Source organism: Simochromis diagramma, unplaced genomic scaffold (assembly GCF_900408965.1).
Source record: "Simochromis diagramma unplaced genomic scaffold, fSimDia1.1 OVJJ01000717.1, whole genome shotgun sequence".
NCBI classification, from domain to species: Eukaryota; Metazoa; Chordata; class Actinopteri; order Cichliformes; family Cichlidae; genus Simochromis; species Simochromis diagramma.
The window spans coordinates 1,826,483-1,849,976 of NW_024387503.1; the positions used below are offsets into that span (position 1 = coordinate 1,826,483).

General features: G+C 41.1%; 1 protein-coding gene and 1 non-coding gene across 4 annotated transcripts in view; one reads left to right on the forward strand and one right to left on the reverse strand.

The window, feature by feature from the left end:
- Positions 1 to 23,273, reverse strand: part of LOC120725743 (partitioning defective 3 homolog) — a 340,776-nt gene extending 317,503 nt beyond the window's left edge. Inside the window, exon 1 of one of the 3 annotated variants that reach the window (XM_040018776.1) lies at positions 22,816 to 23,273. In XM_040018776.1, coding sequence (XP_039874710.1) covers positions 22,816 to 22,935 — 120 coding nt within the window. In that variant the 5' untranslated portion in view covers positions 22,936 to 23,273. Of the gene's footprint in view, positions 1 to 18,924; positions 22,377 to 22,815 lie in introns of those variants that run through there. The other 2 variants (XM_040018775.1, XM_040018777.1) reach the window with 2 other exon arrangements.
- Positions 15,257 to 15,328, forward strand: trnaw-cca. Its single transcript has one exon. It is a non-coding gene; the product is annotated as a tRNA-Trp (tRNA).
- Positions 23,274 to 23,494: the final 221 nt, after the last annotated feature.

The following is a 23,494-nucleotide window of genomic DNA, read 5'->3' on the forward strand; positions in this document are numbered from 1 at the left end:
GAAGATGACCGAATCAAAACATCAGTAAGATTAAAGTTAAACTGCATCTTATCTATATACTGCAAAACAACAATTTTCTGGTCCACATTTCATACCAGCTGGTGGGGATAATGCACTATGGGCCACATGTGGACCCTGTAATATGGGCCCTGGGTGGGCACGTCACTGTGGGCCCTGGTACCAACGTGAAATATGGTGCACTTCCAGGTCCCAGTAGGGGACCAGAGCCATGGGGGAGATGTGTCATGCAGGCCATGTGCTCAGTCTTGGATTGAGAGCAGTTCCAGTCACATTTGGCGCAGATGTGAAATACTAATTATTGATTATGCATCTTCAGAGTTTCATTTTCTTTACATACTCTACGAGGTTCAGACATCAACAGAAAAAGATGCATCTATACATGAAAGTTAATTGAAATAAAGCAATTTCATTTTCAACTAGCAAAGCAAAGACTAAAGCTGGCAAGTTTCTACTAAAACAATGTCTAATACTGGCCAAAAAAATCCCTCTGAAGGTACACGAGTCAGGGCATTCCCTGCAAATCGAGGTCTGCTGTTTCAGTACAATTCGTTGAACACTCTTCGTCTACTTATAGAAACAGCAGTCAGCATAATTTTGGCACACTTTTGTTTATTATGTTCTAAGACCAGAGGTTTTGCTCACCAGATGGGACGTCTATATGCGCCAAGAGAAACACAGAGCACAGGGTGAATCACCGAGAACAGACAACCCGCAGCGGCGATGTCACGGCACACACAGCTCTTTCACAGCCGGCAGATGTGGAGCACAGAGAGTAGTGTTCTCAAAGATTTGTGTCTATGTGGCTAAAGAAGGAGGTGCCTTGTATCTAAATGTAGAACAAACATCATTATATGCCACTTATTGCGTAGTATTTAAGAGTTCAGAACTCATAGTGTCAAACTGCGGCTCACAGCTACCTACAGCAGTTATGGAAACAGGCGTTTAACAGGGTGCAGGCAGCCCATACGGGGGAATAGTCATTGTATCCGCGTATCAAGTTTCTGAATGCAGAATATGACTGTAATCTGCATTTTCATATGATTTTTAGAGAAGAAAATATGTCAAAATCTCAGTCGGTTCAAGAACAACATATGTAGAGCAAACATTAAAATCCCTGGCATGTGAAGGCCAGCAGGAGGGAGAGGCAGCTCTTTGGTCTTACATATTGAAACAGTGCACCACACAAGCCACATCTGTACTGCAAATGCTGGGCACAAAATTAGCTAAATTAGGTAAAGACCCTGCAATAATAGACACAAAACCCCAACAACCCCCTATGAGCAAGCAGTTAGTGACAGTGGAAAGGAAAAACTCAAAAGGTAAAGTTTTAACCCTAATGGTTAAAAGTAGAGAGAGTGTCTGTCTCAAATCCAGACTGGGAGCTGTTCCACAGTAGAGGGGCCCAAAAGCTGAAGGCTCTGCCTCCCATTCCACTTTTAAAAATACCCTAGGAACCACAAGCAACCTTAGAAGGATGTGCTCTGGTTGGGGTGATATGGTACTATGAGGTGTTTAATAAAAGATGGATCCTGATTATTCAAGAACTTGTATGTGCGGAGGGGGATTTTAAATTCACAGGGAGCCAATGAAGAGAAGTCAGTATGGGAGAAATATGCTCTCTGCTTGTAGTTCCTCTCAGTATCCTAACTGGAGCATTTCAGATCAAACGAAAGCTTTTCAGGAAGTTTTTAGAACAAACTGATAATAATGACTTGCAACAGTCCAGCCTAGAAGTAAGAAGTACATTTCCTCAAGCATAATTTTCTGCTTCATGTTCATAAAAATTAAAATAAACCAATATTTGAATATATCTGAGGTCGGCCAATATCATCTCAGAAAATAAAAGCTCACCAACAGACAGCTCTGGCTCTAAGATATTTTGGGACATGTTTTCCCCTAAACTAAAAAGACCATTTATTCAGCATCTTCTATCAGTGCCATTGAAAATATATTATGGTAAATGGTAAATGGCCTGTATTTGTATAGCGCTTTATTATTTTGAATGAAGCATCTACCAAAGACGGTGTGGAAAATCCCCAAGATTTTAATACAAACATCTTAACCAGCTTTTTTTTTTGCTGAAGTTTCATTCATTCAAACACAAACTGCTTTTTTATTTTTTTTAATCGAATTGTCAGAAATAACAGGAAACTGCAGAGACATGCACACAGTAAAGACAGATCATTGTGCTTACACGTATAGTCCCCCCCCCTAAAAGCCCCTTTCTGAGCATGAAAAATCCTGTTAATATAAACAAAGCCCAAGCTGCAGTATTTTAACACAATAAAATGCATTTATTCAACAGTAACACAGTAGCTTCAGACACAGGAAAAAGGGCAAAGACAGAGAAAGCTCATGAAAAGCACTTTCTAAAGGATCACTGTGGCAAACACCCAAAGTACACAAACCTTAACATCTGACAGTCTGAGCTATAGAGAGTACACAGTATAGCAAAACACCAAAATCCAGAAGAAGTTAACAAAGAACCAAAGAGCTGCCTAAAGAGAAAAAGGAAAAAGAAAATCCAGATGTGTTTATGGAGTTGTAAGGAGCAGGGCTTCAAGTATTCTTGTACATTCTATTAATGTCCTGCCAGTTGTCAAACAAAGCTCTTTAATAGTGTGCATTTGTGGTCCATAAAAAGTGACTGATTGGACCAAAACAAACAAAGAAAGGTGGAAGTTGTGTGTGTTTGTCATAGTTATAAGCCTGAAAGTAAGTAGTGTAAGTTTAAGAAAGACTATAAGAAAAAAAAAAACATGCCGGAAACTTTTAAAAGAAACCGATTTATAGTAGGAGGTAATGCAGGCGAGCAATGAAGAAAGAAAGAAGCTTATAGATTTTCTGAGGTGAAAACAAGCACAGAGATAGAGCCCGTGGACATTAACTCATATCAGTTAATATAGATGACAAAAACCATCGACTGTGACTGAGATATTGCTTTTACCTGAGCCTCATTTCTTTTCATACGGGCAGAACACATTATGTAAAGTCTACAGAGCAGTACATTATTAGGACAGTCATTATGTCTTGAACTGGACATATTTTGAAATCATTTTTCTAAATGAATGAAATCAAGCCAAAGCATCACAGACAAGCAAGGAAATTATCCAGAATTTAAGGATTTTCAAAGATTCAAACTCCAGTAAGTGATGGAAGATTTGTACTTTGCAGTTAGGGGACTCTCACTGATGGGGCACAGGAAGCAGGCAACACAAAGGAAAGGCACTCGAGGCTGAAAAGAGGTAACATCAGTCAGACATAGGAGAGAAAGTGAGAAGGCAGAAAGGAAACAGATCAAGGACAGAGGAAGCGTTCAATAGTTCAGCTGGACAGAAAAGCACACGAGAGGTGGAAAAGAGGTTAAGTAGACTGCATGAACCTTGAAATAAAATGGGTTACATATCCGATGTGCAGGGTGTTATGTTGAAACATGGGAGCTTCATGCCTCTGCCGTAGTTTCAGACTGAAAGCTGTAGCTCTTTCATTAATCATGAGTTTTGCCTCTTTGGCTAGGAGCAATGGCTTGGCGTTTTTATGAAAACAAACACACCCATACAGTGTGAAACCCCACTCAAACTTCCCCTGCAGAGAAAATTGCACCAACTAGCTGATGCGATGTTCAATCCAAAGTCAAACTGACAGAGGTAAGAGGTTCTGAAAAATGTGCGGTGATGTGTTTGCAGCGGTAGCTTCAAAGGCGGGATGATCATACTGTGGTGAGGTTAGTGCAAAGAAGCATCTGCAGAGATCAAAGCTCCACACCAGGGTTTTAACATGACTAAGCTCCTCTCTTTTATCCAATACATTTAAAAGACGATGGACTTGCCTGACTAATACCGAACACTATCAGCACGTCCATTGATGTGATACAATACTTACTGTTTTCACTTTTTAAAGAATAAAAACCACGAAACACTCGTCTGCTACAGTGTTGCCCATTGTGGTGTGAGAATGAATGCTTCTCTTTCTGTTGTAAACATTAAGCAGTGTTTTTTCATCTTTCATTATTTGCATCCAGACAAAAGCTTACTTAGCACATGCACTTTTGCATCTATGTCACTTTGATGATGCCTACCATACAGTCTTCACTGCTTTATACAGAAAGAGATAAGTTTATACAGAACGTATTTACGTTTAAAGAGATATTGTTGTATTTTCCATATATTCAGTTTTGTTTTCTTTGTTCTGTTTTTTAAACCTACTTTAAGATATTTGTAGTGCAGCAAAGAGAAAAATAAGTTTTGGATCACAAGTTTATTTTGTTTTTGAGAACAGTTCTACTCATTCACACCCATACTAGGATATGTATTTAAAGTGTTATAAGCTGTTCCTGTAATGTGCATAACAAAAACATAATAAAATCCATGTTGCCAATACAAACAAAGGCAGAACATTTTAATCACTGTTTTAAAGTCAGAAGACATTTGATGAAAGTGATCTTATTTGGCCTTGAAGAAGAGGTCAGAGGTTCAAAATAACGTGACATCCGGATTATTATTCCTTATATGCTGTCAATACAAAGTGACAGTGGGAAACATATTTTAAAGAGCTCCATATAGCATTATTATCTATGGACCATGAAGGAGAGGTCAGAGGTCAAATGTGACAAACTTTAAATCTTTATACTGTACTTTCTATATGTTGACAATACACATCACAGCATCATAGTTTCTAAGGCTTTTTGTCAGTTTTTAACCAATTAACCATTAAGTTGACCTTGAAGACCTTGGTGGACCTAAGACGAATTTTAATTGTTAACATGATCCCACTCGACAAATTTTATCAGAATTCATCTCAACCTTTTGATCTGTTTGTGTTGACAGACTGTATTACACGCACCCAAACGCTACCAAAAACATAACCTGCTTGGTGGAGGCGATTAAGTTCTAATCCTGACAAATCTGCAACCGAGCCAACATGTCACGAATACCAAATTCGATCCAGTTTCACTTTCTTTCGGCGTGTGAACATGTGACACCAGATGAACGCAGTCCACTTCTGTATTTTGATGTAACAAGGCTAAGAGGAAACAAACATGGCTGCTCAACCGTTTTTCTGTTCACTGTCTTCAAAGCTTGGCAGCGTGAGCAGCATTTAAAGCCAAAGGCTCACGGAGACACTTGGCTCACAGAAATTATCAGCACTCCCCTAGTGCTGTTGTGTAAAACTAGTTATCGTGTTGTCAATACTAAGTTAAGTTTCTTGTTTTGTTAGCAGTCAGGGTAATTGTACCTCAGCACTAGAATGCAGTCTGAAGGCTGCTCTTCAGATTCACAACATCCAACAAACGTCCAACATCCACAAAACACATTTTTGTGTAGGAGCAAGTATGCATGCATATGTTGTCAGCAAAGGTCCTGGCTTCCTACTCAAAAGCCAATAGCTGTCAACACAAAGAAATGATATAAATCTTTCCTCTGCCCAAACTCTGTGTAACAAAGTGTTTAAAAAAGAAGAAGAAGAAGAAGAAGTAATAGAGGGAAATCCCTAACCTTAAAAACATAATGTGCCACCCTTTTTTCTCTACCTTATAATTTTCTGATTTTCCCATGTTACCATTCTCCTGGCAACAGACATCTTCCAGACATAAGCGTAACTACATTATGCTTAACTTTTAGGACACGCAACCACAACCAATGAAGTGCCTGTGGAGAGCAAAGCATAACGAGGGAGCATGGGAATCAGTACAGTGCAGAAATGGCTCGCTCGCATGGGTTCGATCGTGGTGCCACAGGAGCAGAAGCTGGACAATAATAAGTACATTATATAAATAATAAATAAGCAGAAAGAAATGAAGCTCTGGACAATAGAGAGTGTGTCATGTCTCAACTATCACGCCACTGCTCCTCCTTCCTTTTTACTACCTAGTCTGTCTCTCTCGTCTAATTTCTTCAGTCTCCTAATAGACTAAATATGCCCTCTTCAAACCCTGTTCTTGCACCACTTTATTATCATGTCTCAGCACGAACCACCATTATCTGTTTTGCTTTTATCTCTTCAAATGTCTGATGTGTTCTCAACTTAAAATCAGATAATGAGCATGAATTGGAGCGTTAACTGCATCGTGTAATTCATCATGATTACTTGGATGTTGTGCAAGTAGCCACCTCTTGAAAGACAAACTTTTTGACCGTGAACCGCGACAAAAATGAAAGACATGAGAAAGAAATGAGAGAGAGAAAAAACCCAAACAAGAGCAAAACAAAAAGCAGAGGCTACAAAAAGGCAAAGCGTGGAGAAGGCAGCACACACAAGGAAAGGGAATAGGAAGAGTGTAAAAGGAGGACAAAGGAAAAGAGAAAGGTGGTGGTGGTAAGGAAAGAAGACAAGAGGATGGAAAGGGAGGAGAAGCAGTTGAGAGGGAACAAAGGAGATGCTGAGAGAAAGCACTCCGGGCTTTGCCTTCAAGGTTAAATCTAATGAGCTACGTGTTTATCGATGAAAGACTTGAGGACACAATTACATTGGGGAATGTAGAAATGTTCACACGCGTAGACACAAATGCAGTGCGCCCATCAACTCGAGGTAACCCGAAGACTTGCCGATGCTTGAAACAAGACTGTACCTCAAATTAACCTCAAAACACATCTCATTCTCTTGGTGTTTCCATGACAACGGGGTGTCATTTAGCTAAAGATGACCCCAAACCAACTCAAAACTTCACACGCGAAGATCATCAATTTTTCCAAATAGGCCATGATTTTTTTTTTTCCTGTAGCTAGTTTCCCTTCATTTTATTCAACTGTCAGTTCATATTTTTCTCGTTCCGTCGTATTGTCTCTGTGATGCCATGTCATAACACAAGCTGACTTCAGTCCAACCGAAAGCAAAAGCAGCACAAGTGTAAGGATGGGCGCCAGCCATACCAGCCAACCAGCCAACTTTGAACCACATCATAGTTGGCACAGTCTGCGATGTGAAAGGTGATGCAAGTGGCGCTGCATCTCTGTCTGTGATTGACTGCAACTCCTTTGCTCCTCCTCCTCCTCCTCCACCCAGTGCTTTCACTGAAGCTGCGCTCATTAATGTCCAGAGTGATGGAGGACACCGCCATCAATCTTGCTTAGGACCACCACAGTTGAAGGCTTGGTGTTAGAGAAGAGCCACTGGTGGGGGTGAAATTGCATTGTTCTGGCCTGACTTTAGAGCACATGTGCATCTCTGATTGGTGGCAGTAAAGGTGAAGGGCGCAGGGCTAAAAAGATGGAACAATCAGTGCAGATAACACTGTTCCACATGGTGAGATCCAGGTACAGCAAAGTATTTTTTTATTGATTCCACATCTTCCTTTTTCTCTCTGAGTGATTTCTGATAAGGACTTTAAATTTAAAATCTTAAAATAAGCTAGCAATAGCACAGGACTGATGCAGTATAAAAAAGTCCATCACTGTTATAAACATCAACATATAGGCAAAGCTTTTCAGCTCACATAGATTTTTCTAAGTTTTAGCCAAAAAAACCCAAAACAAAACCACCCAAAAAACAAAAAATAGACAAGTATCAACCAGAATATGCAGGTTGGAATTTTTCTTGGGAAAACTGCAGATGAGAGATCCTCATTTACAAAGCGGTGGGTTGCTGGGAAATCTGTTTGGTTGACAGTGAGAAACTGGCTAAACCAGATCATTCACTTAAACCTCACAATACATACACAACAACACACGTACGCACACTCGACTCTCTCTAGGATGTCATCAACACATGCCGGAGTAAAAACAAACATTAATTTGCAAGAAAGTTTCACTGAGGTTATAGCCTTACTATAAAACAGCATTCAAATTCAGTAGCACACAAATGTGTTAGAAACACAAACAAGCCAGAGGCTTTGTTCTGTCAGTTATACACCACTTAGCAAACCCTCAGGTGTAACGTGATCCAAGATACCCAACACCTACTGCCAGTCAGCCTCCTCCTGGGGTTGTGTACAGTCGCTGCCTTTAATAGCAACGAGGAGGGAAAAACGCCAACGAGATCTCCAGGAAAGAGACGAAAGAAATCAATAAATGGAAACTAAAAGCATACTTGACAGTTTTTGATTGCATATTTAAGTCATGAATGTTGATTAAAGTGAAAAAATGTTACCACAGCACAACTAGATCACCATTTTAATAGAGACAAATTCAAAACCTTATTGACCTCATAGACGTTTGTAGAATTCAGAAGCAGCACTCCTACAACTCTCTGCAGTAGCCGTCCTCCCACTCGATTCCTCTTAAACTGTAGCGTTTTGGAGAATGTGAGGATCTGTTTGCAGACAGCGGATGCTATTTGTAGGCCGTCTCCTTCCCTCAGATGATTACTGATCCCTAATCACAGGGTGTGAGTCCGTTGGCCTGTCAGTGGGAACTTAGCATGCTCCTAGCCTGACAAGCCGAAACTCATCTGTTATCAGTGTACGACAACACAATCAGGATCTTTAGTGTCTTTCCTACTCATTGTTGAGATGAGTCAGCGTCCTACAGAAACATCATTCACTGGGAAAATCGGTCACTGTTCCGTGAGCAAACGAAAGGTCAAGACAAACACATGAAAACAGTAAGACTGACCCTGACTTCACTCTTAAATAGTTCCCATGTCTTTCAGCCGCACTTCCTCAGCCTGTACCGAATGACCCCATTTCATGGTCCAAGACTAATCATCCCACAACATGTTCTGTAACCAGAAAAAATGTCTGGGCAGGAAATTACTCCGCACAGATAAATCCGCAACTTTACATAATCATCAGCAACGTTCTCCGAGCAAAGACCCCATGCCAGCCATCAAAAGCAGACGAGCTGAATTTACAACTCATCTGCAGAAGCACAGTGTCTGAGCTGAAAATGTGCATAACCATAACCAGGCTACTCATGACAGTGCAGCCTTTTGCTTTGGGATGATCTTGTAAACTACACCTTTGTTTCTGTCTGACTATTTACAGTACACGGAGCGTGAAAGTACTACCAGCAATTATCATTTTTTTTAATATGATAAAAGGAATCCAGTTAATTGGATTGCATGCAGGAATTTACCTCGGGGATAAAAGAAAACCCAGAGGTATTCGTTTTTGTAGCCTCTCTGGCTTCAATCCTGCCGAAATAGATGAGTATAAAAGTAACAGCCAACAACATCAATCAAACCACTCAAAATCTCTTGTATCTATGATCTGTCAAAGCATGCTGCAGTCTTTGTTTGTGCCAGCAAAACATAGTGCCTATATAAAACTATAATCTGGCTTTCATTTGATGTCTGACAACCAGCAACCAAGTTATTGCTTCTCTCTATCAATTAAAACCAACACATCGTATTCAACGTGATAAAAAGACTGACTCATCTCTGAATCGTTTTTCTCATGAAGAACTTGGTCGCCTTGGGGCGCAGCCGCACAATTAAGGGCAAGTTCACCTTCTCCAAAGGAGACGAATATTGAAGGCACAAGGTCACACACTGTATGGCATACAAGGTCATACGTGCTCTGTGGTATTGTAATAAAACAGCTTATTAGAAGCAGAGGGTCAGCAGAGGATTCACTCAACATTCCTCGTATATACACTTTAGATGTTCCAGAATGGGAACACACCAGAGAGAGGCTTCTTTTTGGGACTCTGTTCAGAGTCATAATTTATTTTGAAGTCTTCATCAGAGTTAAGCCACTCTAAACTCCCAACTACTATATTTCCCCAACAGAACCTCTTGAATCCCTGCATAACAGACAAGAGTGAATTCCCAACAAGAGAAGTGCTGATTTTATTATAAGACTTTAAGCACCAGCACACCAACCTGCCAAAACCTTTTTCCGTTGCATTCATTAACTTCACAAAGAGAGAAACCCACTTTAGCAGAGCAGCCAACTTTTCCTATCGCCCATTTCATGAGGCAATTCTTGATTCAAAATAAGTCACTGCAAATGCATGCAATATTTCACAGTCCCGCCAGCATCTAATCCCTTCTAACATCTAGGATTTATTTTTCTCCGTAGCCCTGAGCATGCCGATTTCATTTCACAGCTCTGCCTGGATGTTTGAGAGGGAATCTTGGTGGGTAGAAGCTTGGAAAAATTGACACAAACAGATAAAAAGCCAGTCGTTTTAATGTATAAGCAGTGACACGTGAGGTATTTCTCCCAGAATTTATATGAGGAGTAGTGCAAAACAAAATTTCACATAGGCATTCACAGGTGAATGATATGTGTTGTGTAATTCCTTATCCTATTACCATCACCATTATATGCAATCATTTGCAAGTGTTTTGGAATGATCCAGTTTAATGGAAAATAAAGATTGATATTGAATGAAGAAAAGATTATTCACTTATTTGGCAAAAGAAATGGAAGTGTCTGCACCGTTCAACACCAAAAAAGTAATAACACTGAGCAAACGAATTTAATTCCAGATCACTGGGAAAGAGTTCAAGTTCACATTCTGGTTATGGTTGATTAGTAAAGGTGTAGTTTCAAAGAGCTTTTTAGGTATCACTACAGTAATCAGGTTAGGGGCCGATGATGTCAATAGCATGAAAAGTTAAGCTTTGGATGCTGAATACTGGATGAATGATGAATACTTAAAAGTCCCAAACCCAACCCAGTTATATAAATGATGTTGCTTCAGTCATTATGCTAATTTGTAGAATAGTACAACATAAATGTAGCATTAAGACCAAATAATACCACACAGTCACTGCGTTACCAAGGCCCAGCCAGTTAAAATACAAGGATGTACTATTGGATTGTATTATTTCACTCTCAGCTCATGCAATAGTACGGTATAGGAGCACAAACCGTGAGGATTTCTCTTCAGTTTCAGCAACACAGACGGATTCAGTTGTTAAGAATATGCTAAAAGTTTTAAAACCTATAAACCAGGAATAGATCCATTATAAGTACCAACTAAAGGTATTTAATGTTTGCATTGAGCCAACACTCAATCATCAAAACTCTGAGTGCTCCCGGTATTGATTAAAGCTTAGTGCAGCTGCTAACGTTACATGACCATGTTTATTTGTGTTATCCACTAAAAGAGAAGACTTTGTGGAGTGCTTGAGGGTTGAAAGACCCAGAGTGCCTTAGTGGGATTAAAAGCCAATGACAGACAAAGCCACATGATAACTTTGATGCTGTATATGAATCACTTTTAAAATCTAACACGGCTGAGTCAAGTCAGTGTAAGCTTTAAAAAAAAAATCGAAACTATATAAATCAATTAGCAATTAAGTTTTGATTCTGTGTTTTCACACAAAGTGTGTATAAAGGCTGTCATTCTGCCAGAGAGTCTTAAACTCTGCAATCATCCCCAGGGCTTCGTGTTATTAAATATGAACATGTTTACATAGGGAACCCACCTGGTACTCTTCATGATTTGTACATTTTTCAAGCTCTTTCTATTGAAAAACTACCACTTTGTATATCCAGAGTAACAAACAGTTAATAAAGAACAAATTATGTTGATGGATTGTTTGCTTGGAACCTGAGATGGATTTTTTTGTGTAGAATTTGTATGTTCTCCATGCGCCTGCATTGGTTCTATAGGTTCTATAAAAACAAGGCCATAGTTTCAAGGTCAGAACATATATGCAGTCAACATGACAGTACCCATTTGTTTTTGGTTTTAGAAGTTGTAAAACCACAACCAACCGAGGGCATTGAAGTGAACAGCTAACATGGCTATTAGCTAACTTGGTTAGAAAGGTTCATCTGTGTTTTTAAATGGGAAATTTTGGCTAGTGGGGAAAAAAAAGATTGAACAGCCGACTTTTCAAGAGTGTCTCCTTGTATAACCAAAAATGTGGCAAGTATGTATCACTCAGGCTGCCCACTTTACACTTTATATTTGTTTTTGAAAGGGAAACTTTTTGTATACCAAGCTGTTTGGACATCAACTTTCGTAACATGTTAAAGGGTGTTTCTCCCATCTATTCTTTATTTCCTTAACTTTCATTTATCGACATTAGCCAATATAAAGAGATTGGCAAACAGCTAATAATTAAAAAAAAATGCTGATAATATTGAAAGACCCCCATGCCTTTGGTCCTTTCCCTCGAGGAAGGGAAAGATTGTACATAATCACCACTTATGTCAAGCAAGGTAACACCTGTCGTTAAAAACTCAGAGACAAACGATATGAAGGCAACTTGAAAAGAGATATTATCAGGTAACCTTTGTGAATGAGGGACGAGCAACATGTTCGTTTGAACAGTGTTTTTGTTTATATGTGTTGAGTTTGCATATTGTCCATGTGCCTGCATTGCTTCTATAGACAGTAAAACACAAGGATGTAGCTTCCAGGTTAGAAAAATAAAGCCGATGTGGAAATGAATTAAGCCTGTGTTTTACCTGAAGGTCTCCATGTGGCTGTAGCTGTAATTGCATGAACTCTTCCAGTCCTGTAGAAGTCTACAGGAAAATGGGTTTCTGGACTTGTCCTCTGTAAAGGCCTTGCTGATTAGTTTGTGGCCTCAGTAGCTTATTTCAGGCCATAATGAATAAATAATTAAGTCTCTTTGGTAAATACTGGTCACACTATATTTCAACATGCAAGATTATCTGTGGAATGCAGATTCACTAACTTAATAACAAGTCAGAAGCCAATGGGTAAGTAGTTTCCAAGTCAGACCGGCCTCATCTGGTTTTGTGAAACCAAGCTAATGATGGTAAAATAATCAATTTTGAAGCTTCAAAGCAGGACTTGGATGACACCACAGTAGCTAGGTCCATGTTATTTATACCGCCTGGCTGGTAGCATGGCTTCCTCCTCCAGTCCAAAGACATGGATGTTAGGTTAACTAGTGACTCTAATTTGGCGATCTCCAGTAGACAAAGTTTTGTATCTAGAAAACAGCACTCTACTGAACGTAGGGTTACATACAGCTTGCAGAAAACTGACTTGACAGTAAGAACAGAAACGTTCTATAAATTCAAGTATTAGTTCATTCCAAAGGTAAATTAGCAAGCAAAAATGTTAATAAAATCCTTAAAATTGCCATGTGTAGTGGGACATTCATGTTCTTGCTCATCTTCTACAAACAAAATAAACATTGTTTGCTAGCATATTACAATTGCTAGCATGTTATACTACGATAATTCAATGATAAATCAGTATAAGTGCTTTTTAAAATGTGCTTCACCAGAGTATTCTTGTGCAATTTAAATATGAGTCAGGTTTTAAATTTAATAAGGCTTCTAAACTTGAATGACTTTTTTTTTTAAGGATTGAGAGTAAAGCCAGAAAAAAGTAATAAATCCCTCAATTTCATAGCTCTACACACTACATGTTACATTATAATAAGAATATGGTGTTTTTCAGGTTGTACGTTTGTAAAAAATCAAACTTCTCAAAACATTTATCAGCTGTCACACTTTCAGAGGTTAATTTCTCGACTGTGTGCTCCAACACAGCTCTGTAACTGCAATCATGGCCATAAGTTGTTGACAAAACAGTGGATCACACCCAAGAAGGGCGGGCATGGTCTGCATGTCGAAACACCACAAACTGCATATTTGGCCTTTGCAACAACTTGCTCTTAGCTGAATCCAGCTTGAGGCAGGAATTGTCATCTCACGGAGACGTTTGATTAGAAAAACAAGATAGACATTCTTCAGATGGCTACTGTACCCAAAACAAAAGGAAATACCAAAATCCCAAAACTGTGAATGTAATAAATCCACAGATTTACTTTCTGCCCTTAAAAGTACGCTTTGAATGTTTTTATGGATAAGCATGGTTCTCCGCACCAAAGCTGTTAATGAGCTGCTAATTGAGACCACTTGACTTACTTGACCCTGCGGTCAGCTTTACGTTCGGTTCATCCCACCAGCCAGGGCAGGGTGAGCCACTCATTCAGTCAAGTAAATCACATCAACAACCAATCACTGCCCTGAACATCTGAAACTAGAGTCGACTGGAAACATTTTAACAGGCTGGTTGCTCCGTTTGTTTCTTCTTTCCTCTAAGCAGACGTCTTTACCCAAACTGACCTCCAAAATCCGTTTTATATTCACATTTTTCAAACTGTTCCATTGTGCCCGTCTGCAGAGCTGTTTCCTTGGCTGCTCCCACTGAAGTTTAAGTCAACCAAAGAGATTATTTCTGCCTTCAGAGCAGCTCTGCCTCTAAGAAATGATTGTATAACTATAAGTGGAATCTTTAAAAGCTGTGAGAGCTTGATTTAGGAGCATCTCTTGACTCTGAAGCGGAGGCACGGCAGCCTATATGGAAACGTCATGCGTGTGTTTTAGAAGGGGGGAAAAAAGGAACCTCCGTGTCAAGACGTGCAAAGAGTAAACAATGGGAAGCTGTCAAAGCAGCCTTTAAGACTACTCTGTGAAAGCTGAAAGGATTTTTCCATCTGAGCAGGACTGGCAAACATAATATCTGGCCTTTCTGCCTAAAATACATTTAATTCAACAGCTTGTCACCTTGCTCAAGTTTTCCATTTAAAAATAGCCCAAACAGAGGTTAAGCAGTCCATCCTCCGACCAGAACGGCAGCTGAATGATGTGTTAATCTTTTCTGTTATATACCGGGCCCCTGCACGACATCAGAACTGCGTGATGGTGTTTTGACATTTCTGGAAAAGCTTGATTTGATTTTGTTGAACTCTACCAACATTCCTGCATTGACTTGCCTGACAAAACAGAGCAAAAGACAGAATATTTTCACGTACTGAACAAAAAAAAGAAAAGAAAAGAGAAGAGAAGAGAAGACAAAGAAAAAAAACATGAAGTAAAGGGTAAAGGAAATAACTTAAATGAAAGAGGACGTCAGAGGATGGCTTTGCTAAAACCACAAGCTACAGGAGGGTTCTGGTTAACAAAAGACCGCTACTAATTCCACATGTTCTACTGTGTTTCAGCCGTCTGCCACGAAGCTCATTCCTTTGACTCCCCAACATCGCCGTTTAGCTACCAGTTAGATCAGCAGAATTACAACATGAAAGGAGCTTAATGGTAAGCTTTCCCAGAGCAGCCCTATTATCTTCTGGTGACTAATCTGCGATAACAAATGGAAGTGTGTCAGGTGAATATGGAACTAGACGAAGAGAGGAGCGGCAGGACACGCAGGAGCGAGACAGAAAACATGTGATGCAATAGAACGACTGATTAAAGATCGCAAAGATCAAATTATGGCATCTAATCACGCGTAAGCTATTGTCAGGGCATCATTAAGTACTGGATAAAATGCTCCATTTATGGAAGGGCAGAGAGAGGGAGAGAGACCGAGAGAGCAGGATCATGAATGTTGGTTGGTCAGAGTGCATTCAGGACCTCGTGGCGCAACGGTAGCGCGTCTGACTCCAGATCAGAAGGTTGCGTGTTCAAATCACGTCGGGGTCAGAGTTTTAAGATGCGTCCTCTTTAATGTGTGCAAGACCCCTAGTGAGATAGATAAAACAACACCCATGACAAAATGCGAGTTTTTAATCCATTACTTAGAGCAGCTGTTAAACATCACCGACTTACACTATTCTGTCAGTTGACCACATAATCTGTGCCAGGACAGCTAAATATGTTGTAGCACAGGTTCTCTTTGAATAGACACAGAAATATATGAAAACCTCAGAGGTCCAGAACCACCAGATGTCCTCACTGTAGGGGTCGAAGGGTCCAGGGTTTTCTTTTGAGTCATGCAGTGGGATGGTTCTAGTTTCCTGCTTCTAACAGTTCAGGCTAATGTTTAACTGGATTATCTAAACTAGCAGGCTAAGATAACAAACAGCAACTCCCCACCATCATAAGCTAGCAGGGCCGTACCTAACAGTGAGAGCAGACTGGGCTCAAGTTTTAGGCTATTGTGCACACGCCGTCTGCTCTACCGGATGGAACAGTGGCACCGTGCGAGAGTAAGAATTGATTTCATATTGTGTAAGTTGTTGGTTGTTCTTCTATAGCGCTTCTCTACTCTACTTGAGCACTTAAAGGACTTTATACAACATGCCTCATTCACTCACTCAGACAAGCATTTTGTTTTTCACCTAAAAACGTTCTATGTGACAATCATGGGAGCAACCAGGGATCGCACCACCAACCTTCCAGACGACCTGCCCCACCTGCTGACCTACAGCTAAGTATTTAGATCAACATTTAGATGCTTTCTGGGTTTGGGTTCCTTCTTCAGATGTGTTGGGGGGGGGGGGGGTGTAGTCCCATTGTGTTATATTCAACTTCAATTGTTTTTTCTGTGCTTTTAAAGCATTCTTCTGTTTGCTAGCAATTTTTTAAGATGCAGTGCATTTGAATACTCAGGCCACCGTACAAGGCAGTGTTAAATAACTCAAGTAACATGTACAAATGTTATATTCAAATCCTACTTAAACAAAAACAGAACATTTTTATTAAAATGAAAGTGCCCAATATGCACAATTTCACAGTCACATACATGATTTTATTAAGCTCACTAAACCATCAGTTACCAGTCAGTTGTTTTTATTGTGCACAGTGTGTCACCTTCATGATGGAGCTGAAGCCAGCTTTTCAATTAACAGAATAAACTGGGTTAATCTTTGTTTTTGTATCAGATTATATCTCTGTTTGAGATCTCATATTAATACTTTCACTGTGCAAAAAAGGTATTTATTTAGACAAGCCTCTGCAGGAGTGACACACAAAACAAAAAGAGGAAAGTGTGCGATTTAGCGTGTTTTTCACTGATGTCTGACCCTGTGGGCAAGAGTCTTCTCGTTTTTCTTCTCTTTGCTCTTTTTTCCTTTTCCTTTTGATCATCCATTTTTCTTGCCAGTTTGCATTAATGTTATCAGTAGAGATAAAGATGAATTCATTGGCTGCCTAGCTGAGAGTGGTACATAGGCCCATATGCATCTGTGCTGCTCACACGGCAGCGACCGGTTCAACCCCGATGCCTGGATTCTGGCCGCGGTGTCAACTTATTTGTTTTTTTCTGGTTAAGCTGACTCCTCGTGGCAGCCCAGAAACAACACTCGGGCCACTGTGCATGTCATTTTCCTCCTGTTGGGCAATTTTATTTTTAGCTCCGGCTACGGGAAGGAAAGCTAGTTGGTGTTTAATATTTTGGCTCAGTCACACTGATGTAAATCTGAACAGAGGTGAGAAAAACTCCCAATAAACCAAAAAGAATTCATGTTGTTTAGCTCCAAGGACAATGAATAAACATAGAAAGAAAACATAGCAAACATAGCAAAAAAACCTGTAAAACTACAACAGAAGCTGACCTTCACATTGAATGAGCTAACACAGGATATATGAAGCTGGAAAAGAAGTCCTCCAATGGCTTGGCGTGGCTTGAAAACATAGCCCGCTTTCATTGCTGCGTTACGCAGTTATTGCCAGGAATTCCACCCGGCTTTGTCTGAAACACATAAGCTAATGGCTTTAAATTCAGCTTTCCCGGTTACAAATGTTTTGCTCTCTGTTGGCTTTGCATGCATGCACTCCACCCCCTTACCATGTGCATAACATATCAGCACCTGTGTGTACACCTGAGAGGCGTTCTCCTCAGCAGGAAAGCCCTAATGTCTGCTTATCTTGACCCTGAACAGAGGCATTGTTTGGGTTAGATAAAACGTCCCGGAGTGTGGTGTCATTGTCCTTGATGCCATCCACACAAGCAGGGAAACTTGGCAGACAGTCATTGAATCACTAGTCTCAAATTCTACTTAAAATCTAACCATATCCAAAGCTGCCTAAATGTGTAGAATACAGTGCTGCTCTTTGCATGGCACAGGGAACGTTTGTGTTGTGCTATGTTGGCTGTGTTACACAAAAAAAATCCTAAAAAAAACAGTAATATTCCAGCAGCTGGGGCGCCAGAATAATACCAGAAAACAACAGAAAATAACTTTCTCATAAAAATATTTTCAGTAATGACAATACAGTTCGTTGCCCTAATTTTACATGGGATTTTGCCCTTTTCAAGTGCTTTTAAACATTAAATTAGGAACATTTTAATGTGATTAAACAATGAAATTACCTATAAACAAGGTCAATGAATGCGGCATGTTGAATAATAATACTTAAATGTACAGAAATATACAGTTAACAGTTGGTTTAAATAACAATAAAGGATTGCATTTATATAGTGCTTTTCGAGACCCTCAAAGCGCTTTACAATTCCACTATTCATTCACTCTCACAAGGCAAGCTACAGTTGTAGCCACAGCTGCCCTAGGACAGAGGCGAGGCTGCCATATTGCACCATCGGCTCCTCTGGCCATCACCAGTAGGTGAAGTGTCTTGCCCAAGGACACAACGACCGAGACTGTCGGAGCCGGGGCTCGAACCGGAAACCTTCTGATTAAAAGGCGAACTGCCAACTCATGAGCCACAATCGCACTTCCTGCACTTTCTGGACAACTGTGCAAACCAACATTTGGATTGTGACTGTTTTACTCAAAGACTGGTAGCTAATAGTGGCTGTCAAGACTGAGTATGGAAGCAGGGACAGTCCTCAGTCAGCTGGAAAATGACACTGTGTTGACCAGCTTGAGAGAGAAAAAGAGACAAAAGAGAAACTGGGATCTAAGAAAAGATGAAAAACAAAAAGGAAACTCAAGAAAAGCCAGAAGAGAAAACAAAAAGAAGAGGATGAAAGGTTAGTGAGGCCACACTTTTTTTTAGTGTGCTACTCTGTTCCCTGCTGTGGTAGAATTCAAGCGCTGCCTCCTGACCACAGTTGAACCATAGAACTTCTTGTACTCAGTTACAAGCCATCACATTGCATCCCATCATCCTGGCCGGCCTTCTCCACTCAACTCACGAGATGAAGCCCCCCCCCCCAGCAAGTTTCAACTAACTTCCATAATCCTATTCACAGACTGCAGCTTCTCTCTATTACGTAATCACGGAATGAAGTGAGCTAACAGGCACTGACAACCCTTTCAAAGTCACTTCCCACTTTCCCGCTGTGGCTTCTTCCTGCACAGCTGCCCCAGCGCAGGGTAATATTAGCCCCTTACCTGAGAGCAGATGAGGATTATAAAGCTATGCAGAACTTTTACTAACAGCAAACAATTCCCAGAAGAGCCAGGTGAATCTGATGTAACAAACAAGATGTAGCTTTAACATTTGCTTGACAGACTCTGATAAACAAATGTGTCTTCTTACAACTACGATGACTGCTCTCACTGTCAACTATAAAGCCAGGAGCCCCGCGATAGACTGCCGACCTGTCTAGGGCGTGCCCGCCTCTCCCCCTATGACAACTGCTCACGTAAAAGCCTGTGTAAGCAAAATGTCAAGCAGAATGTGTGACCTTTCACCACCGTTTTCTTCTGGCTGAGCTTTCAGAACTTTGTTGAAAACAGATGATTTAACCTTGCCAAATTCTAGTGTTGTTCTCACAAAGCCTGTATTTTAGAGCAGCTCAAAGCATGGGGAGAACAGAGTCAGCACGAGAACCTGAATATTTCTTCCCTATCACGGCATGGGAAGGACTGTTATTTTGCATCCACATGGTAATCAAGACAGTCAGCAGCTCACAACAATTCTCTGAACAATGCAAGATCACTGATTTGAGTGCAAGTATGAGTTCCAGGGTTTCTACAGTAGATTAATACACAGTGTTATTATATGATGATACCATCTTATGCTGCAGATATAATGTATATTAAAGCTAAAAGCATAATATGAAAATCTGCAATGTTGTTTTGCCTGTAAGGACATTCCTACTTCTTCTTCTTCATCTTCTTCTTTGGTGTATTTAAACAATTTGGCTATGCTGCAACATGCCTCAAGTCTGCATTTGCGTAATTTGGGGAAAAATAAAGAGTCATTATGAGCTTATGAGGCTCTACAACACATTTAGGGCAGGCATTACAGACAAGTAGGATTAAATAATTCAGTTCTTCAAAGATTTAGAGCCACAACCTATGGATCCAGTAGTCATTTATTTAAATGTACGATGCTGCAGCAGATACGGGTGAAACCAGAGTACAAGGGGAAGCATTGAGCGCCGGACCTCTCCATCACATCCATGCAGGGTTTTGTGTTCCAGTGGATAGGCCGCAAAATAAAACCCTCATATTGCTCCTGCTTAGCTGACTAAAAATTTGGTGAATACACCAATATTACTAGTACTAAAAATAACAGCTTGAAAAGAGAAAAGCGGAAGGAGAAGCCCAAAATACCATTTAGCATGAACCCTTCAAGGCTGTGCATAATGTAGACCAGATTGACTCTAAAGTTAATGGTGCTTGAGTGGGAGTCTGCTCTTTCAGGTCCCACTGAGCCTGTGACAAAGCCTTCAAGAGTCTCTGGAGAAGATCAGGTATGCCAGTACAGCATGTGATGTTGTCTGACTGTCTGCCTGACTGAGCTTGGCGACTTTAATACAGCTAATGGCGAACCTCAAACACATAAATGTAAGAGCAAAGATGAAAAGAGCACAGCATTACCAGGGCAAGTTAAGCACTGCTTGCAAAAAAAGCCATTAGAATTGAAAATGGTTCACGTATAAAAGAGTTAAATAAGGACATTACGGTCAGGCAGAAGGTAAGTGGAGTCAGAGCAACTTTAAAATATAGGCTCATCGGATGGCAGCTGCCATAACTGACTGATCCACTGTGAACAACAAGATTAAATGGCAAAAAGTGCATAATTGTTTCCAAGGGTGAGAACCAAATGAATAAGTCACAGCAGTGAAAGTGACCTGTGGTTGAGATTCTACTCTGCTGCAGACACAGACAGCTGTGGACACGAAGTCATTCATGTTAGAGTTCTTTCAAGTCAAGTCCGCCTGAAGGGCACATGCATAACTGGTGCATTGTAGAGCCTCCATGACGAGACTGTGCTGTAAACCAATAAATCTGCAGCCAAGCAGAGCCTCACGCTCGCCATCTGATCAATCAGAACCAAGTGGACCCCAGCGTAAGAGTCGAATATGAATCTATAGCACACCATTAAGAAATCACACCAGAATGCCAAAACTTTTGGATCTTCTTTGAGTATGTGAAAGCATGGAAGAGTTTATGACAGTGAACGCCTCAAACTGTTACTAGGCGTCATTTATTAGGCAATCAAGATTTTCTTTATAGGCCCAAGTGTTGCTGGGTTTTTGACCTTTTCAGGCTTCCTCCTCTCCTCCATGTGTCCTGGAAGTAGGTGAAGTTGTCTGAGGAACCTCTACCCTGCTTTAGATCCTTTTTATGAGCCATCAGATTAAACACCTGCCATACTTTGTCGATATGTTTCCGTGAGAGCAGGCATTTGGCATCTGAAACATCAGGTTCTCTGCTCTCCCTGTTAAAGCTCAATCAAATTATCAAAAAGCTCAATCTGTCAAAAATGTATTTTATGCATAATAAACTAAGATTTTATGACTCGGATAAAAATGACATTATAATGTCGGCATGCCAAGAAACCTTAAGGGTAGCTACTAAAAACAAACAAGCCAAACAAACTTATGGTTCAAGGGTTGGGCATTCATGCATTGCTTTCAGCTGCTCTATGTGTCATTATGCCTTCCTGTAGTCCAAAGGTCTTCTGGCGCATGGCACAGTAGTTTTTGTTGAGCCGAAGCCAAGTGATCTCCACAGGGAATGCACACTTCTACGTTTACAGCACAGCTGCATGGATCAATGGAGCAGTCGCCTCCATTCTGCTGAACCATGGAAAACCATCAAGCACTGGTAAACAGAGGAGTGAACGCATGTGTGTGTGGGTATGTACGTACGATTGCTGATGTGTGTCTAAGAAGGAAGTGATCTTCATGTGAGTAAATGTTGACCCATATCATCCACGTTTGCCTACAGCGGGAAGAATCTGCTGCTAAATTCTAGCAGCGAGGTTGAAAGTGTTTTATCTGTCACCAAGAAGGTGATCGGAGAGGCTGTAAACGAAGCACTGCGTGTCTGGGATTGTGCTGATTGTTCTATCCATGCCACCACTGTAAGCCTGGCTAAATCTTGGCTGTAATGTCTTCTCTCCAAGAACAGAAAACAGGAACACTGGAAGAAGGGGAGAAAAAACAGCATGGTTTTGCCAAGGTATTCCATCCTGCTCCAGTGTTAACGTGACTCCAATTGTAATAGCACCCACTGGCAAAGAGGAGAAAGTGCTGTCACTGCTAGCCATGGCAACAGTACCAAACTCTAATTCATTCATTAGTCATTTAATGGGCTTTAAAGCTCGGCCCACAAAAACCCACAAAAGGGAAAAGCAATCAGTGTGCTCATTCCTGTTTGGCACAGGGGCTTCACACGGCCATGTGTTCCATCATTCAACACATGAAGGCTTTTCTTTAAACATGTAGTTGGACGAGCTCTCATAAAGCCAACAAGCTCTGCTCTTTATGTTGTATTATGAAGACATTATAGTAGATTAAGGATGATCCTATATTGTCTAGACTCTTACATTACAGTGAAGCAGCCTAATTGTGATATAAGAGTGTGTGTGTGTGTGTGTGTGTGTGTGTGTGTGTGTGTGTGTGTGTGTGTGTGTGTGTGTGTGTGTGTTCTTACACCAGGCTGCACACATGCATTTGACAGTTACCCTCCTTCACTGCTGGCTGATCCGGTTTGAACTCTGTGCACTTTTGCACACTTTTCTGCCTCTACTGCACAAACCTGAACACTTTCAGTGTCCCAACTTTTTGGTGGAGACTAAAAAGCAGATACACACAAGCGACACACCTTTGATAACAATGAAAAGCCCCCCCCCCCCCCCTCGTTTGCGCACCCCTGGACTCCCATACCCCATGCGTCGGGGGCCCCTGGGGTTCTCCGCTGTCTCTTTCCCTCTTTCCCGAAAAAAGCGCCATGTTGAGGCTTCAGTGTGGACTCGGCACGCTGCTCCGCGGAGCGTTTACAGAAATCACCCCGGGGCTGAGGTGTGTGTTGCCGGGGACTTACCTTTGCGATCGCCTTTTTGTACCTCATGGCCGCTTGTTCGATAAGACTCTGGACTTTTACATTCCCATCTCCACACGGAACGACCACCCGGGTCCTCCCGAAGCACACCGTCACTTTCATTTCTTTCCTTTTTTTTCCTCCGCCGCGTTAATTCCAAAGAGGAAAAAGCCGCGTCAAAGCGACAATAACCATCCCCGGCGCTGCGTGGGAGCAGAAAACACCGAAACCCCCAGCCTGTCGACCCAAGCGGATTCGTCTTTGTGCCCTGCGTCCTCGAAGGAGAAGAGAGAAGCCCAGCATAAGATCCAGCGGCAGGGCTGGGTGGCGTCCTCCCTGTGCGGTGTTGACTCACTTACAGAAAGTTCCCAGCAGAAAAAGCCTCCCCAGCGAGAGCGCACAACTGGACAGCTGACAACCGACACTGCGTGTGCGCCCACATGTCAGAGCAGGCACGAAGAATGTTCCCAGCGCGGGCTGATCCATCTCAGTTCACTTTACATTTCCCTGCGTTTTTATCATATAATACATAAATTTGAAAAACTAAATAAAAACTTGCGCTGGCAGGTGGTTATCAGCAGAGAGTGGTGAGGACTGATAGGGTAATGGAACATTTTATCCAACAAAACCCGCATTTTTTCTGACCTATGATCACAGTGGCGAGTAATCAGTATAACTAAAA